Genomic DNA, 15,078 nt, shown 5'->3' on the forward strand with positions numbered 1-15,078 from the left:
TTTCAGTATTTATTAACAGATATAATTCACTGATTAAATAATTTAAAAACTATTCATTACATAAGCTCCATAAAATTCTGTGTCTGTAGATAGCAAATGGAGAATAAACTGCACACACTTCTAGATGCAGCTCTTGTTTTCAGATCTGGTCAAATATACACAGTGGTTATGTGTAAACTACAGCAATCTGTCAAAGAAGAGATCTTCCAACAAAACTTCTGTTGACAAAGTGCGTCCACACACAAAAGCGGATCAAAAAAGCAATCCACTCTCTTGACAGAATGGTCAACCGGAAGCACAGTAGAAAGGCTGCCCAGTGACGTGGAAGCTCTGTCTGTCGACAGAGGGATCCCCAGGGCGTCCACGTGGCTCTTTTGTCCACAGAGTCTGTTAAGAAAGGCATTCTGCCTCGTGGGAGAAAGGCAGAAGGCTCTAGATAGTGCCATACTGTCAACAAAACATATTTTGTGTGTGGATGCTCCACAAGTTTTGTAGATGTAGGCAAAAGGATAAGAAAATAAAGTATAACTGCAGAGGTCTTCAAGCTAACAAACTACTCACATACGAATGCAGGTTGAACCTCTCTAGTCTGGCACCCTCTGGGCCTAACCAGTGCTGAACAAAAGAATTTGCCAGACATTGGGAGATTAATTTTTCTTCCAAAATGGGAATTTTCAGTCTTTTTATTCTCTCCTCATACAGAAGCTGCTCCATACATCATTCTTGTTGTCCTTCTCAATACCTATTCCATTTTTAAATCTACCTTTTTAATTGAGGTGACCAGAACTGAACTCATATTCAACGTACTGGCGTACCATGGGTTTATATAGTGGCATTATGATATTTTCTGTCTTATTATCTATCCCTTTCCTAATGGAGCCTAACATTCCGGCAACTTTTTTGACTGCTGCTGTACATTGACCACATGTGTTCAGATAACTGTCCACAATGACTCTAAGATCTCTTTTTTGAGTAGTAACATTTAATACAGATCCCATCATTTTGTATATATAATTGGGATGTTTTCCAACGAATATTTCCTTGCATACATCAAAACTGAATTTCATCTGGCGTTTTATTGTCCAGTCACCCAGTTTTAAGAGACCCATTTGTAACTCTTTGCAGATTTCTTTAGACTTACCTATCTTGAGTAATGTATATTGCCAGCAATTTTTGACACCTCACTATATGCTCTCCTTTTCAGATCTGTTATGAATCTGGTGAGCAACATGCCTTGGGAAGAGGCACCATAATTTATATCTCACCATTCTGAAAACAATTTATTCCTACTCTTTATTTCATGTATTTTAACCAGTCACTGATTCAAAGTGGACCTTCCTTCTTACCCCATGACTTCTTACTTTGCTTTACAACCTTTGGTGAGGGACCTTTTTAAAGGGCTTTCTGAAAGTACAAGTACACTATATTCATTCATGTTTGTTGACCACCCCCTAAAGAATTCTAGCAGATGAAGCGTGATTTACAAAAGCCATGTTGACTCTTCTCTAACAAATCATGTTCAACTATGTGTCCGATAATTCTGTTCTTTATTATGCTTTCAATCAATCTGCCTGTTACTAAAGTTTAGCTTACTGACTGTAATTGCCACAATTGCCCCGGGAGCCTTTTTAAGAAATTGGAGTCACATTAACTATCCTCCAGTCATCTGATAGAAAAGCTAGTTTAAATGATAGGCTGTGTACCACAGTTAGTAATTGTGCAGTTTCATATGTTTCCTTCAGAACACTTGTTCCAAAACCTTTTCTACAGATATCTGGAACGGTTCTTTGATTGGTCAGCTACAAAGAGCATCTCAGAAGTGGGAATTTCCCCCACGTCATGTTCTGTCAAGACTGACGCAAAGAATCCACTCAGCTTCTCTAAAGCCGTGTCTACACGTGCACGCTACTTCAAAGTAGCGGCACGAACTTCGAAATAGCGCCCGTCACAGCTACACGTATTGGGCGCTATTTCGATGTGAACATAGACGTTAGGTGGCGAGACGTCGAAGCCGCTAACCCCATGAGGGGATGAGAATAGCGCCCTACTTCAACGTTCAACGTCGAAGTAGGGACCGTGTAGTCGTTGCGTGTCCCGCAACTTCGAAATTGCAGGGTCCGCCATGGCGGCCATCAGCTGAGGGGTTGAGAGACTCTCTCTCTCCAGCCCCTGCGGGGCTCTATGGTCACTGTGTCCAGCAGCCCTTAGCCCAGGGCTTCTGGCTGCTGCTGCTGCTGCAGCTGGGGATCCATGCTGCATGCACAGGGTCTGCAACCACTTGTCGGCTCTGTGGATCTTGTGTTGTTTAGTGCAACTGTGTCTGGGAGGGGCCCTTTAAGGGAGCGGCTTGCTGTTGAGTCCGCCCTGTGACCTTGTCTGCAGCTGTGCCTGGCACCCTTATTTCGATGTGTGCTACTTTGGTGTGTAGACGTTCCCTCGCAGCACCTATTTTGATGTGGTGCTGCGCAACGTCGATGTTGAACATCGACGTTGCCAGCCCTGGAGGACGTGTAGACGTTATTCATCGAAATAGGCTACTTCGATGTAGGCTTCACATGTAGACGTAGCCTAAAATAGCCTTCTCCCCACTGGGTGCTACTTTAGCACCAGTGGCCCCACTGACTGGCTGGCATATTTCCTGCTTCTGATGTACTTTAAAAAATAATTGCTGCTAGTTTTTAAGTCTTTGGCTAGCTGCTCTTCAAATTCCCTGTAGCCTGCCTAATTATATGCCCATGAGGAAATAGTAATTTACAGATGGGAGATTGGGGCAAAGAGATCAAAGTTAAAAATTTCCATTAGTTTTGGGTGTCCAATCTTAGACACTAGGAATTGATTTTTTTAAGAATACTTATTATTATAAAGCATGTCATATCTTCAAAGCACAGCTCCCACTGGTTCCAGATGCAACTGGGAAAGCTCAATACTTCAAATCAGATCCCAGAGCATCAAGTGGGACTCCCCAAAAATGGAAATGCACAAATAGTGCCACCTGCGGAAGTGACTTCAAGAATTGACTTGGGAAATCTGTGGCAGAATCCAGAGCAGCATACTTTTGCCTTAGCCATGAGGCATTCTTTTTCCTTCTGTAATCCCCAGCCCTATTAACTGCAGAGCTTCCAACTTCTGCAACAAATAAGTTAGGAGATCCTACAGCCAACAGCCTCCTTTACTCACAACCCTCATTTCTATAGAGCAGGCCCATCCTGTGTGCTGCATGAGGCAAGCGTCCCATGAAAAAAATAGTAGGTGTCATCTCATTAAAACAGGGTTACCATATTTGAACTTTCAAAAAAGAGAACACCGCTGAGAGGGAATGTATCTGTAACAGCATCTACCAACTCATATTGTATGAATGTACTGTATATACTATATACTGATACAGACACAATTCCTCTCAGGGGTGTCCTCTTTTTTGAACGGTCTAATATGGTAACTCTCATTAAAAACTTTATCATAATGCATCTCTAGCACAAAAGCCACCCATTCCCTCTGTCCCCATCAAATTTCAAGTCCCTGTTCCAAACCACAGGGATATGGAAAATTTACGTCTGAATTGTTACAGGCTGTAAATGTCATATGCCACTAAAAAGAGCATATTATGGGACATTTCTAGCAACTTAAACATGCAGTCTTACAAACCACATCAATAATATATGCTATTTTCTCAGATACTCCTTTGCAAACTCCTTGTCTGCTATGTTGCTACACAGGAGCAAAAATAAAATCTGGGCCTATAAAGGGTACAGGAGTATTGGAGAGATCTATTTTCCATATAGTATGTTTCATAACCTCACTTTTCCCCTAAAAAGCATTGACACAAAAGAACTACCCAAAAACTGAATAAACATGCCCCAAGAACATAGCTGAACTATTTGGTATTGAAGCAAAGACAATTCATAATCCATCAGGTTATTTCCTAGGGATTATTGGATGTCTGGATGAACTGACAGCCCAAGCCATTCATTAATTCTAGAAACAGAACCAGTGCTCAGGCCACTGTTTTTATAATCTGTGCTTTCCCTCTGTAAAGCAAAAATTAAAATAAATAATTGAAGAATTCTAGCCAAACTGTGGTATCAGCTAAACCCACTGATTCCACTAAGGTCCACAGGTGTGACATATGGAGGTCTGAGGACATCTGGCTTCCCTTAATCTTTCTTTTAACACCACAAGGAATCTAGAACTTGAGCCCAGATTTTTCACAAGGCTTACATGAAGAAGAATAGCGGGATCAAAAGCCACTGTGAGCTCTGGGCAAGCTGGGAGTGGGACACATATCCATGACCCTGGAAGGGATGAGGCCTAAAGTAGTCAGTCCTTAATGCCGCCCCAAGGTGGCACTCCCCGTTACCCTAACCACACAGAGTGGTGCTGCCATGGCTGTTCATCTGTCCACCAATGCCTCCCTATCAGCAGGCATGAGCAAGAAACATGTTAAAAAATATCTTCGGAAACCTTTTAAAAAATACTCGGGAACAAACCTTTCTGAGTAAAGTGAGTCAAAAGAAGTCAGCCATATGGAAAATGAGACTACCCAAACAGCCCAGCAGCAACCTAACCATGTGAAAAACCCAGGGAGATCTTGAGTCACCACTGCCATAACTGCTTGGAATGCAGAGCCACATGCTGCTCCAAAGAAAACATACTGTGGCATCTCAGTGCTGAGACTGCCACCTGAAGAGGGAGGAATCACTGCACATGTCAAGAGAGCACAGCATTTTTTTAATTCTGCTGGTTTCACTAGTTTGTTATAAAATATATATTATATTTGTTAGATACAAAGACAAGGTTCTGGAGAGAAAAAAATTCATCAGACTGGCAACATTTGTTACGCTCAAGGGGAAAGCTATTTTAAAATATACTTAGAATTGTAAAATAACTGCTAGAGTGCTTGATTTTGTACATAAAATATGGATTACCTTTTGAAGCCATTTGATGGAGGAGTATTTTGAACAGATTGAGAATGTTTTTCCAAAGGTTCATAAAGAGGATGGTCACCGACAATCAAAATTACATGTGACGAGGTAAAATAAGTTGTAAAATGTACAGCTGCTCTTTCCCTCAGTAAGGATATTCATACTGAGCATGAATTATGCAACAAAAGCTCAAAAAGGAACTTTCACAACATTACACAAAACACAAGAACTAAAGGTCACCAAATGAAATTAACAGGTCTCAGGATTAAAACAAACGAAAATACTTCACACAACAGTCGACTTGTGGAGCTCCTTGTCAGAGGATTTTGTGGAAGGACAAAACTATCACAAGGTTCAAAAAAGAGCTAAATAAATTTACAGAGGATAGGTCCATCAGTGGATATTAGGCAGGCTGGGCACGGATGGTGTCTCTAGCCTCTGTTTGTCAAGAAACTGGGCACGGGCAACAGGAGATGATCACTTGATGATTACATATTCTGTTCATTCCCTCTGGGGTACCTGGCATCAGCTACTGTCAGAAGACAGAATAATGGTCTGATCCATTATATCCATTCTTATGTTTTTATGTCCAATTAGAGGAATTTAAAAATCCAAAAGACCATGGTCTCATGTTTGATTGCACTCACTGCCCATGGGGGTACAAAGATTTGGAGTTTCTAACTCCATGAATGAAAGATTCTATGAGTATGAAAAGAAAAAATAAGTTGTGCTCTGCTCCAGACTCATTCTAAAGGAGTGTAATCTTCCTATTCATTAACAAATAGGCAGAAAAATAGTAGAATGGGCCTATTAAAGTACCTCATTATTACAGAAATCTTCTCTTCTTAAAAGACAAAAAGCAGAACGCTAGATGAAACTACTCAGATATTTTAAACACATACACACGTGAAGAGTCCAACAATTCCTTTTACAGTCAGTATGGATGGATTCTTTCCACCAATCGAGTTATAAAATAACCATGGCAAGTGTACTGAAAGCTAATACTCAGAACGTTGTTCTTTTATAGACAAACAATTCCAGATGGTAGTGCAAGAGTTTTCACAAAACTGATTTATTTTTCTTATTTTAAAAAGCAACTTATTTTAAAATGCTCTAAAAGAAGATAAGCATGGAAGCTGTGCTTTTAAAAATATGTTTAGTCGTTTGCTGCTTTTGGCCTGTCACATCACTCTTACTGGACAAGTATAAACCACAAGTATAAAAAGACATATGTATTTAATAAAAATATTGTAAAATTATTCGTAATTTTAATAATGAATTTTTTCACCCAAACTATAGGCAAATACAAGCACACCTCATGAAGAGAATGTGATACAGGTGATAAAACAATAAGATGTTAGGATCATGGCATTACACACTCCAAAACTGTCCAAATATGTGACATTTTATCACTGAATGCGGTATCCTTTAAAAACACAAACAGGGAAAAGATACTCAACTCCAACATCTAATACAACCATATTACAGGAAAATGGAGAGCAACCAAAGAGTGCATTTTTGCTACATATGATCAGTTTAATTGTGGGCCCAATTCTTTTCCATGGCCTTCCTTACTTGGTTTGAGTAGTGCCTTACTGTAAGAGCAGGCTTACTGAAATCTTGACTCTATTTAAGTCAACAGAATTTTGCCATTGACTTCAGTGGAGCCATGATTTGACCCATTTTCTTCAGGAAGCTACTCAACAAGGGCAGTATTACTCAATACAAACAAGAAAAAGGTAGTCAAGGGAGCAAAACTGACCACCATCTAACATTTTGAATGCTTCACATAAGGCAGCTCATAACAATTTAGAGCTAGTTTGTGCTAATACTTACTATCCATCATTGGCTATGTCCACACTAGAGGGTTTTGTCAACAAAACACATGGAGAGTCCACACTAAAAATGTGTTCTGTTGACAAACTGTTGACGGAACTTGGCACTTTTGTCAACAGCCTTCTGCCTCCCCCCATGAGGCAGAATGCACTTCTTGACAGAATCTGTCAACTAAAAAGCTATGTGCATGATCCGGGAGGCCCTCTGTTGACAGATAAGGCTTCTGGTTCACCAGGCAGCCCTGTCTGCTGTCCTACTGTTTGGTCATTCTGTCAAGAGAGTGGCCAGGCAGTCTGGCTGCTCTCTGTCAACAGAGGTGATTGACAGAGCGATCCACTTTCATGTATGACCACAATCTGCTGACAGAAGATTTATCAGCAGATATCTTCCAACGGCCACGTCTGTTGACAGATCGCTGTAGTGTAGATGTAGCCATAGTGCCTACCACTATTTGATGGGAGATTCTCCTGGTAGTAAGCATTATGCTCAGTAGTAAGTGTTTGCAAAAATCATGCTCGTCACCATATGTAAAGGGAGTTCTCTCACATTTCCATATGCCCGATAATATATCGGCTCTTGATTCACCATATAAAATTGATATACTTTTCTAGTTCAGTATTCTGATGCCTCAAGAAATGTTTCCTTCTCACTTAACTCAAGAGGGTAATGGATTAGCGTACTACACAGGCGCGTTACTTAATTATCCAAAGAATTAATCTTTTAAATTGGGGGAAGACACAGGGCCCAAGATTATGCTTTACATGATCTATTTCAAATGTAGTGCACAGAATAACCTAGGTGCTGGGTTTGAAAGAGAATCAAGAGATCAACCTTAGATACAACTTTGTAGATCCTCCGACAAGAAGCAAGCAGACAAAAACACATGTCATTTCATAGCACACCTGAATTCAGTGCCAAGATGATAACACTTCATAATAACATAGAGACCAAACACGCATGCAATTCAATTTAAGACAGAGTGTAAAATACCTCATTTTTAACACCCACATTAAACCCCATCAAAATATAGTAGTAGTAAGCCTCCTCCACTCCTATTAAAGTAAATCTCTACTGTCCAGAAGTTTAATACTTAACAATATTAAAGATTGACTTTAAAATAAAATGTTAAAATGTGGGTGCTGTCAATAAAACAGGGCCATGAGTAATGAAAGAAGAAACGATGCATTAGTAGCAGCTAGGAAGTAGCCCTCAAGTTCTCAGTGTTGAACAAGAATTTCACTTGTCTAAATGAATAGGACATATATGTATGACTACATGGCATATGGGAATCCACAGAATATTGTTAAGTAAAAATCCATTATTTAATTATTAGTGTTCATATAACTACTCTGAACACTTTCCACAACTTTGAAGTTATGTGTACTGCACTTTAAAGACTTGTTACCTGTAGATCAGGCATGTCCAAACCGCGGCCCGCGGGCCACATGCGGCCCTGGACAGCTAGTAACGCGGCCCCACAAGATTGTAAACTTTTAACATTATTATGTGATTTATATACATTAACTATATTTTATATGCGGCCCAAGACATTTCCTCTTCACTCAATGCGGCCCAAGCAAGCCAAAAGGTTGGACACCCATGCTGTAGATAATAATATGCTCTTGCATTTATATAGAAACTTTCATACTGGAGCGTCCTTGGAGGTTACAAGTATTAGGTATAATACTAAGCACAATTATACAAATTTCACTTACGTAAATAGTCTCACTGAAGTAAATGTGTCTATTTCCATTAATAAGGATTGTAGGATCCAGCGTTCTTTACTGTACTTTTTGGTTGAAAGGGTGGCTGATAGCAAACAGACTCCACCACAAAGAACCAAAGGGAAGGGAAAATTTTAAGTGAATAACTTATTTTTCACATTCAGCATTAAGTTATCACATCCACAACACCACTACTCACCTGGTCAAGATTCATTACTTTAGTAAGATTAATTTTTCTACATATAATCACTGCACTTGCAACATACATGATAGTCCATAATAGCCAGAATGGGGTTCTCCCCAGCAATCAGACAAACCATTTCTTAACCACAAGTTATATGCGGCTACCTCAAAATTATATACTCTACCAAAACCAATCATCGAAAACAGATGTTCTTTTTTCATTCCCTTTAACATGTTGACTTTTTGGCTATTGCACCTTCCATTCAAGATAAACTAGAATACAGAGGTTAGTTTTAGTATAGTTTGCTATGTAAATTGACTACTTGCTATACAGGGGTCCAATCCTGAAATTAAAAAGTTAGGGGACTTACTAAAATTTATTAGTAATCCTGAAACTCAAATACTTCATTTAGAACATTTAAATGCAGGCACACAAATATAGATATTTGCCCTCTTCTGAAAAATAAAATATTGAAGATGATTCCATGGGATTTTTATAGCCCAAGACACATGCAAAAAGTTTGGTTAACTAAAATTTTGTAAAACATGAATGTACTGAAATACTCATTTGTTGTTATATTACCTTTCTCAACCCTAATATCAGCACTAGTCCATGCTGTGAATTTCAAAAATAGGACACTGAGTAACATGTACTTATTAACATCAGGAACTATAAATATCATAGATACCTGAATATTTATAGAGATAACCCATCCTCAAGTGCCTGTTGCTCAGAAGTAACTCCAATTATTCATGGTCCCAGGGCTTGAGGATGGGGAGAACAGGGGTTCATGGGACATAACTGTTAATCTCTATGGCCTCATAATGAGTTGTGGAGTATCTCAGATATCATTTTGACCTATACAGTCTCTTCTTAAGTTGTAAAAAGATGCCTCATTTCAGCACTCCACAGACAATAGCAAGCACAGGATATTTAGGGTTAGGCACCTCCTGCAAAGAACAGTGAAGAATGTGGAGCAGTTACTGCTATGCTGTGCAGTACACTTGCATACAGGAAATGCTGTGCAAAACAGGCTTCTACACAGTCTTCCTCCATGTGTCCCCTGCTAGAGTGGGGGCCCCATACAATCTCATTACCCGGAAGATCCAACCTGATATTAAATAGAATTGTCACATTGTAAGTTGTAATGAATTCTGCTAGTTAAGCATACATTTAAATTCAACAAGACCACATACTCAGGCAAAACTCACACTGAAGGCGGTAAGAGTTTTGAGTAAAATCTCAGTAAGAATCTCATAACTGCAAGAACACTGTATATAAATACGTCTTGGGAATACAAGACCAAGTCATCAATCATATTTGAAAATTTCTTGTGAAATATGGTACTTTGCAATCAGCTTTCTTTGCAGGAACAAGCACATATTGTACATAGACATATAAATGCTAATAGTCTGGCAGCTAAAAAACAATGTATATTTCACCTTTCCTTTGTTAACTTTCAGAGGCAAACATTATGCTCTCACTGCTAGTACATCTGCTAGCCTTAGATGCAAGTACAGTAATACTAATTTTTCAGTGGATTTTAAATTGCTAAACTTTTGAAGGAAAACATTCACTACTGTCCCAATTGTGAGGCATTAATTCATGATGCCAATACACACAAAATTCTAGACACATATTTATTTTTTGTGCCTATCACGTGACTTCTTAAAACAGACATTGCAATTTAAAGTTCACAGAAACTTAATATTTCAAGAATAACGCTACCATTAACTAAAGTCAGTGGCATATATTAGCACTTAGTCAATAAAAAAGCAAGAAAAACTGATGAATTTTTTAACTTCTGTTAAATTGGAAATAAGCCAATTCTGACCAAATCCTATTCTTCTGAATAATTGTCCATTAAATTTTCAATTTAGCTCTGCTAAATTTACTCTTTCCTTTCGCTGGTAACATGCCATGATTATCAAAGTTTGCCTAAGATACTAAGAGTGAAATCTTAGCCACACTGAAGTCAATTGGGCAAGATTTCACTCATGTTCTATGGAAAACGCAACAATTTATTTATTCACATTTACAGCTCCTATCTAAACGTTTTTCATTACAGCAGTTCAGAGTAGGGATGACAGATTATGTGTAAAAGGTAACATTATTTTCTAATTTTAAAAAACCCCAACACTAATCACATCACTTGTTCTTGGTATACTCTTCTTCACAGATTTAAATATTTCAGAAAATAAACATAATATTACTTTATATGACATTTCAGAGTTTTTTCATTTAAAAAGCGTTATCCTGCTTCATTCTTCTTATGCTCATTATTTTAATATTTTTCTCTCCCCTTAAATCATCATCATCATCGGTATACAAAGCCAAAAAACAGGCAGCCCTGTAAATATTCCCATGCAGGAGGACTGTTGAAATAGTAATAAATCTACATAGCATTATTTGCTATTGTTTTAATATTATGTACCACATTTACCTTGCTCATGTACAATAACCTCTAAATAAGCATTTGCATCATAATTTACTGCCTAAAGATAAACAGGTTTAACTAGAACATTAATATATCACAACAGAGCTGGATGCTTAGTCATGTGTATGTCAAAGCAGGCCTGTAATACACCTGTGAAGGATAACAACACATCTAAAATACCTAATCTACTAAACTGTCTCTTTATAGAACCAGTTACGTTTACATCTTCACTTGCACTGATTAGCATCCTTTAATATTTGCAGGAATAACTGAACCCCTGCATCGTCTTGGAACCCAAACAGTTTTCTACCACTAATTTTAATGTCCCTAACCAAATCTCAGTTTCCTTTTTCCTTCTCACCCCAAAGCACAGTTCTGCCCAAAGAGTTTTAATACCCTATCATTATCACGTGTGTGCAATCCCAAACCCGCTATTACATTTTTGCTCCACGCTCCACTATCATGCTGCCAAACATGGCTGCATCATGTCCTTGTGTTAGATGTGTACTGCATGTATTTTCCTTTTCACCTTTTAGGATTCCCTCCCTTGTCCTATATTTGCATGCAGGCATCAATAAAATAAAAACTGCATTATTAAAATCTAGCTTTCTTTGTGCTTAAAAGTCCCATATTTTTAATCTTTCAACCTAAGTAAAAAAAAATGCTTTTCCTTCTCACTTTGCAGGATCACTTTAAAAACAATCAGGTAAACCATACAATCAAAATGCTCTCAGTTTTTAATTTTTAAAGTATTTTTCACATTTTTCCCACATCAGAAATGTTTCCCAATTGAAAACATTGTCCCTCCCACCAAGTACTGAACAAAAACAGCAAGAGCAAAAGAAAAATGTATCTGCTTTTCTTTCCTGCAGCTCCCTCTCCTGAAATTGGACCCCTCGTATACAAATTCATCTCTGAACTATTGCACCATGCCCTTACAAAGTGAAAATTTAAAAAAAAAAAAATCACTGTCTCTATTTTGAAAGTCAATCCCCCTCCGCTTTAAAACTCCATTTCTATTTGTTCGGTTTTGTTTGATTTTTTTTAAAAAAAGAATAATCACTTTCTTCAACAAGAGGAAGAAAAATAAATTCTGGCAAATCTATTAGTTATTTCCCTGTACCCTTCTCACAAATTTTTAGAAGCTGATGGCTTTTATAGAGATCTAGTCAACAGGGTTTCCTTTTTGTTGTAGTCTGTGGGTAAAATAACCATGCCAATGACACCTATCCCTTCCAGCACCCTTGGTCTTCAGTGCTTCTATCACTGTTGTACGCACCCCGAGTTTGCAAACAGGCTGCAGGCATTTCCTAAGAAGCCACGGGCTTCTTCATAAAACGGTGTAAGTTTACAGAAATATTATTCAACCTTCTTTCGCAGCAGCTGCACGGAGACGGCGCCTGCGGCCGCGTGCCTCAGTGCAGAGCCACTGTGTGTATCCTGGGCTCACAAACCGTTATGACAATAAATTACAGCTGGGGGCTGGGAAGGAGCGCTGCCTTTGGAACACTTTTCTTGCAAAACGTGGGAACTTGGAAAACCTTTTCTCTGCAGCTTTAGCCTCTGCCGAGGGGTTCACACCCGCCCTCCTCCCTATGCAAAGAAATAATAACCCTCCCCCTGGTACTCAGCCATGACTCCCCCCCTCACACTCACCCACCCACCCATTGCCACAGAATGTCTCTGCCCTCCACACTTACCCACAGCTCTGTCCCCCAGCTCATGGTTCCAACAGATCCGGAGAGGAGAGGGTGAGCGGGTGGCCCTGAAGAGTGCGGGGGGGATTAGCTCTCTCTTGCCCCTTCTTTCTCCCCCTCCCCACAAAAAAATCAACCAGCCCTTCCCCCTTCCCCCTCCTCCCACACGATTCCTTTGGCTGCGCAAAATCTCCCCTCCCCCCCCCACCTCAGCTCCTGGGTTTGGGTCTCTCTCTCTCTCCCTCCCTCCCCTCCTTCCTCTGCTGTGCTCACAGCAGCTTCGGCTGCCTCATTTCTCCCTCCACATAGCAAAATGGCCCGGGAAGCCAGCCCCAGCAGCACCACACCACACTGGGGTGGAGGAATTGACAGCTCCAGGGCACTGCGCACGCGCCGCCCCCCGCCCGCCGGCCGAGGCGCGTCAGGGAGGAAGGAGAAGCTGAGCGGGCGGGGGCGACTGTGCAAGCGCAGGCGCAGGCGCAGGCACGCGGGGCGGCTGTTGAAAGAGCTCGCGCCCCGGCCTGGGGCAGGCTGTTCGTTGCATGCTCCGCTGCCTGCTGTGGCGGGTGAGCAGAGTGGCCATGTGCTGCGCGGATGCAGTCCCGTTGATTTGCACGCCGGTCCCGAGGTTTGTAGTGCTCCAGCTGGAAAGCATGGTTTGCGCACCCAGCTTGCCCCCCAGAAGCACGTCCCTTTTGCAATCCACGCGCAGGGCAGGGATTTGTGCATAGATGGGAGTCACTGAAGGCAGCACGTGAAACCCGTTCTTCCTCTGCCCAGCAGCTGCACGTACAAAATGCACTACTACGCTGTAAGGCAACGAGGTCAGCCCTCCATGCTCCTGGACAACTTGTGTGTATTGTAGGCAGGTATCTTCTTGCTCAGCAAGTGTAGCAATTTCATCTACTTGCCTGGGACAATTTTCCAAAGCAGTCACTACTCACAGGAAGGCTATATATACGTTTTGGTAAACGTGAATGCCTCACTGACCTCTATAGCTCTGCCCTTCTTCCAAATATTTTCACAATTAATTCTCCAGGTCTATTCACCTCCTTGTCTCCTCTCTGTTGTTGTTCCAGGTTTCTTTTACCTTGGGCTCTTACCCCCATTTCTTATCACTCAAGTAGTACCAGTCTTATAGTTTTTTGTTTTTAATTATTATTATTGTTAAATAAAAACTCCAAATTATTGGAAATGTGCTACAACTATGGGGGGAATCAAATGACTCCTGGAAAACATCACATATGAAGTGTGTTAGTTTCACATCTGGTTGACTACTGCAAATTCAGCTAGAAATTAACCCAGTGATTTTTAAGAAAATCCAGTGTCAACCATTTATTACTTCTAAATGTTACTCTTAAGCATGGGAGATTTAATCAACCTGTCTCTCTTAGGCTATGTCTGCACTAGGGGAAAACTTTGAAATGGCCATGCTAATGGCCAAATTGGAGAATACTAATAAGGCACTGAAATTAATATTCAGTGCCTCATTAGCTGGAAGCATGCTAACGAGGCACTGAATATTCATTTCAGCACCTCATTAGTATTCTCCAACTTGGACATTAGCATAGCCATTTCAAAATTTTGGCCAAGTGAAGAGACAGCCTAAAAGTGACAAGATAATTGTCCAGGGCATTATATCAGCTATGTGAACCTTCCAGAAAGCCATGCTTATTCACCCATCCCCTAGAAATGTAAGATTTGTTTTGGAGTAATTTCACTCAGCAACCAGTATTTAACCAGGCTCAGCTGTCACTTAATCTGATTTTACAGTTCCGCTTTCTAACCACAGGAAACTTGCAAAAGTTTTTCATCACTGTTTTCAAATGTTATTGAGCCTATTCCAGAAAAGCTTACAAACACAAACATGTAAATAAGTAACAGCTATTTGAATAAGAAACAGGCTGTAAAATTGGGATTATCATTATTCCAAACATTTAAGAAAGTTTCTACCACTGTAGCGGGTGGGCAACTTTTACCCAATTTATAGCTAGATGGTTCATTTTCCTGCCAAATAAGGGGACATATAATCTTCATCTCACTGAAATCACAAACCCCCCTCTGCCCTCCCATGAAAGGAAAGAAGCAGATGATTATTAAGGGATTTCCACAGCTACAGCAAAAGTGTGCACACAGTTTGAATTATTTCATTACGTAAATATCTTATCCAATAAATAGATTTAAATGTAAATCGGACTTGTAAAATACTACAGCAGTCACCATTGTCTTTTGAAAGGAAGGGATCTATGGTTTTGTTTGTGCTATTTTTTAACAGTGAATT

The 15,078-nt window shown here is 40.0% G+C and overlaps 1 protein-coding gene across 14 annotated transcripts in view; it reads right to left on the bottom strand.

The window, feature by feature from the left end:
• Positions 1–13,160, bottom strand: part of FNBP1 (formin binding protein 1) — a 157,342-nt gene extending 144,182 nt beyond the window's left edge. For 8 of the 14 annotated variants that reach the window (XM_075015794.1, XM_075015804.1, XM_075015803.1 and 5 more), the window contains exon 1: positions 12,801–12,943. In XM_075015794.1, the coding sequence (XP_074871895.1) occupies positions 12,801–12,824 (24 nt within the window). In that variant the 5' untranslated portion in view covers positions 12,825–12,943. Of the gene's footprint in view, positions 1–12,800; positions 12,998–13,070 lie in introns of those variants that run through there. The other 6 variants (XM_075015793.1, XM_075015790.1, XM_075015791.1 and 3 more) reach the window with 5 other exon arrangements.
• Positions 13,161–15,078: the final 1,918 nt, after the last annotated feature.

The sequence above is a fragment of the Carettochelys insculpta genome, chromosome 21, assembly GCF_033958435.1.
Source record: "Carettochelys insculpta isolate YL-2023 chromosome 21, ASM3395843v1, whole genome shotgun sequence".
Lineage (NCBI taxonomy): Eukaryota > Metazoa > Chordata > Testudines > Carettochelyidae > Carettochelys > Carettochelys insculpta.